This window comes from Hordeum vulgare, chromosome 3H (assembly GCF_904849725.1).
Source record: "Hordeum vulgare subsp. vulgare chromosome 3H, MorexV3_pseudomolecules_assembly, whole genome shotgun sequence".
Lineage (NCBI taxonomy): Eukaryota > Viridiplantae > Streptophyta > Magnoliopsida > Poales > Poaceae > Hordeum > Hordeum vulgare.
Genome location: NC_058520.1, coordinates 142,450,310 through 142,454,358, shown reverse-complemented (window position 1 = coordinate 142,454,358; position 4,049 = coordinate 142,450,310). Strand labels below are relative to the sequence as shown.

Sequence of the window (4,049 nt, the reverse complement as noted above, 5' to 3'; positions counted from 1 at the left end):
GTCATCACCGAATTGAGCTATAATTGGAGTATTATGTCAAGGCTAAGGAGGTAATTACCATGCACTTGATAAAAACAAACGAAGTCCGAAGGATCGGTATCCCACACGATCCCGAGTTGGAAAACTCACACCCACTAGACATGTGTGTCCCCTAATCCTCACCTCCGTCGACCGTGCCAACAAATCCGAAACCCTTTTTTCAACTAGCAAGCTTGAACTGAAGATAGTGGCAACATGGTGCCATGGCAACAAGAGAAAGCGAGAACAGACGTGGCTGCCATGCAGCACAAATCATTGCTGCCACACCGCGAGGCAGGCACAGCACGGCAGCAGCGATAATAGCACTAGCCGTAGCCTCCCTCCGTCCTCCCTAATCCCAGAGCGAACGCTGGCGCGTGCGGTCGAGCCGCTTCATTGCCCGGGGCCTCCGCGCTTTTCTTAGACCGCCCCCCATCCCAACCCACCCCAACCCCCACCCCCCGGAATCCGCGGCGCGAGCCCCGCCCCGCCTCCCCCCACAAAGCGCCGGAGGCGCGGCCCCCCGCAGGCCCGCCCCCACACGCCGGAGCCCGGATCGCGCCCCGCTGTTCGCCGGCGGGCTGAGGCGGGCGTGCGGGCGCGCGCCATGGACGTCGACAGCGTCGAGTGCCTCTCGCTGCCCGATGCTGCCATGGACGCGGACGACGTCGGCCTCGCCCTCCACCCTCACGGCGCGCTCGTCGCCGCCTCCTCCCGCCCGGCCGCCTACCCCAAGGGCGGCACCGCCGCCGGCGCGGGGGGCGTCGTCGCGCCGGGGAGCAGCGTGCACGAGCTGCTCGAGTGCCCCGTCTGCACCAACTCCATGTACCCGCCGATCCACCAGGTTTCTTGATTTCCCCCCACCCCCTTCTTGATTCTGGCGCGGCGTGCTATGTGCCGGGTGTGCTTCGGGACAGGGGCCGATTCTTGGGTTCGAATGGGGATCTGGGTTTGGGAAATTCATAGTTTCCAATTGGGTAGCCAGTGTCGAATTTTGGGGATGTTGGTGTAGAGAATTGTGCTTGTGAATTGTCTGCCATTTCACATATGCTGGGATTTCGGTGACGTGCTCTGCCGTAATCAAACGAAAATAGCGTATTCCTTGTATTATCATCGTTCTTGTTCATTCGGAATTCCGGTGATCCTTTCCTGCCATGTAGAGGCTTAAGAAAAGGTAGAATTTCAGGGTCTTGCAGACAAGCATGCTAGTATTAGATACTTTCTACGTAGCTTGCAAAAATTGGAGTACAATCCTGAACAGAAATTGGTGTGGCATGACTAATAAACTGTGGGAGTTGGGCAATCTCAAACCTCGTTATCTTTGTTTTATTATCCCTTTTTATTTTATTTATTTGATTCTGGATATGTAATCAGCCCTTAAGTGGAGTACATGTCAATGAACTTGTCTTTTGCATAGCTAATGGTAAAAATAACACCTTGGTCTTTCATTGGATGATATATTTAATGTGGGATCAGTAGTGCATACAGTATGAAACTAATCTATTACTACACTTGGAGGTAGAAATTCCTACATTAAACCTATAGAATCGAACTGCTTATTTCATTTGGTGGATCCAGAATATAGTCACAGTTGTAAAAAGGAGAAAGAAAAACTATATTTTTCAGTCATCAGCGTGTGAGTTGGTAGCAAATCTAACTCTGTTTTCAACCATGAACATATGTATTGTAGTATGTAGCCATGCAATGAGAAGATTTTCATGCTGATACTGATATCTTGATCCTTAAGCAAGTACATGCTGAATACATGTAAGCAATTTGGCATCACATATGTGGTTATCAAAATAAACAGGAGGAAGAGTATTGGTAATAGCAGATGTAGCTGTTTGTTGAAGGGATGTAATTGTGTTGAACTGAAGAATCACATGTACTCCCTTCGCCCCAAAATAAGTGTCGCTGCTTTAGTACTAAATTTGTACTACTACCTCCGTCCCGGTGTATAAGTCATTCACGTAGTTCTAGGTCGATAATTAACTATCTAAATATGTTTCATATGTGACAAAAAAATATATATTTAGAAACTACATTTGTGTAGAAACCTAGTGATATATTTTTCATGACATATAACACATATTTAATTATTCAAATCGATGACCTAGAACTACGCGAATGACTTATACACCGGGACGGAGGGAGTACTAACTTAGTACTCCCTCCGTCCCAAAATTCTTGTCTTAGATTAGTTTAGATATGAATGTATCTACTCATGTTTTAGGCCCTGTTTGGTTCCAAATAAGTCACCAACTTATAAGTTGAAAAGTGTAAAAAGTGACTTATTTTGCCAAACAGACCCAACTTATAAGTCACCCCAACTTATAAGTCATAAGTTGCTCCACCCCGACTTAAAACTTATAAGTCACCCACTTTTGCATGGAAAGGTGACTTATAAGTCAGATGACAAATCAAACAGACTTATAAGTCACTGGTTTTAAGTCACCTGACTTATAAGTCACCCGACTTATTGAAACCAAACAGGGCCTTAGTATTTTGATACATCCATTTCTAGACAAACCTAAGACAAGAATTTTGGGACGGAGGGAGTACTAAATTTGCGGCACTTATTTTGGGACGGAGGGAGTACTATGTAGTGCTGGTTTTTGGCACGACTCTAATCTATGCGACTGCATTTACAGTGCCAAAATGGACATACTCTTTGTTCCACATGCAAAGCTAGGGTACACAACCGTTGCCCTACTTGCCGACAAGAGCTCGGTGATATCAGGTGTTTGGCACTGGAGAAAGTAGCCGAATCGCTTGAGCTTCCCTGTAAGTACTACTCCTTGGGTTGCCCAGAAATCTTCCCATACTACAGCAAGATAAAGCATGAAGCGATGTGCAGCTTTAGACCATACAGTTGCCCCTATGCTGGTTCTGAGTGTTCTGTGACCGGTGATATTCCTTACCTTGTTAACCATTTGAGGGATGACCACAAAGTCGATATGCACAGTGGCTGCACATTCAACCATAGATACGTCAAATCCAACCCAAGAGAAGTCGAAAACGCCACCTGGATGCTGACAGTAAGTATTTATAGCAAGAATATTTCCTCTCGTCTAACTTTAGTGCAATACACCTGGATATAAGATCATCCCTCTTACAGAGTAGTTCTTCATACGACAAGTAACGTAACCTTGTATCTACATTTCAAATCTACTCTTTTTGACGCATTTGTTTGGTATATTTTGAGTAGGTGTTTCACTGCTTTGGGCAGTACTTCTGCCTGCACTTTGAGGCCTTCCAGCTTGGGATGGCACCAGTGTACATGGCCTTCCTGCGTTTCATGGGGGACGAGAATGAGGCGCGGAACTACAGTTACAGCCTCGAGGTCGGCGCCAATGGCAGGAAGATGGTATGGGAGGGCACCCCCAGGAGCGTCCGGGACAGCCACCGGAAGGTGCGTGACAGCCACGACGGCCTCCTGATTCAGAGGAACATGGCATTGTTCTTCTCAGGGGGCGACCGGAAGGAGCTGAAGCTAAGGATCACTGGCCGGATCTGGAAGGAGACGCAGACCCCGGATGGCGCCTGCGTACCAATTCTCTGTAGCTAAGCACAAGCAGCACACAATCCTCAAAAAAACGGATTCGATATCATTCGGCATGATATCGCCTATCCCGTCGCCATGCCCTACTGTTATCATATGGTCTGAGGCGACATTTCATGGTTTTGTCTTTGTTGAGCAAAATTAGAAGGGTAGAATGACCTTGTAAAGTAAACCCTGTATATATGGCATCCCACGGCTTATTACAGGTTGGCTCATCAAGCTCTCTGATGCCTTCAGTCATGTCTCAAGTAAACTGCATTCTTACTGACTTACATAAATCAGTCGCAGCTTTAGAGGGTAACTGGAGTTAGTATTTTATAGCGCTAGCAAATTTCGGCGTCAGGCCTTAAACCATAACTTGGACTGGACCGCGGCCTAGTATGATGATGCATTGAGACCAGCAATTTGGATTAGCCTTTGCACTTGGAGAGACTGAGACTGATGTTAAGTACATGACATTTGACAGATT

General features: G+C 47.0%; 1 protein-coding gene across 1 annotated transcript; it reads left to right on the top strand.

Annotated features, from left to right (window-relative positions):
* Window positions 1-487: 487 nt before the first annotated feature.
* On the top strand, window positions 488-3,820 carry LOC123443282 (E3 ubiquitin-protein ligase SINAT5-like). Its single transcript, XM_045119613.1, has 3 exons — window positions 488-862; window positions 2,670-3,056; window positions 3,227-3,820. The coding sequence occupies exons 1-3, from the start codon at window positions 626-628 to the stop codon at window positions 3,584-3,586; spliced, it is 984 nt and encodes a 327-aa protein (XP_044975548.1). The 5' UTR covers window positions 488-625; the 3' UTR covers window positions 3,587-3,820.
* The last annotated feature ends 229 nt before the right edge of the window (window positions 3,821-4,049 follow it).

What these genes read in the sequence shown, in the direction of transcription:
- LOC123443282 (XM_045119613.1), top strand. Translation starts at nt 626, where the DNA reads ATGGACGTCGACAGCGTCGAGTGCCTCTCGCTGCCCGATGCTGCCATG. An exon ending in TGTACCCGCCGATCCACCAG is followed by an intron (nt 863 to 2,669) that starts GTTTCTTGATTT and finishes CTGCATTTACAG; the next exon opens with TGCCAAAATGGACATACTCT. An exon ending in ACGCCACCTGGATGCTGACA is followed by an intron (nt 3,057 to 3,226) that starts GTAAGTATTTAT and finishes TATTTTGAGTAG; the next exon opens with GTGTTTCACTGCTTTGGGCA.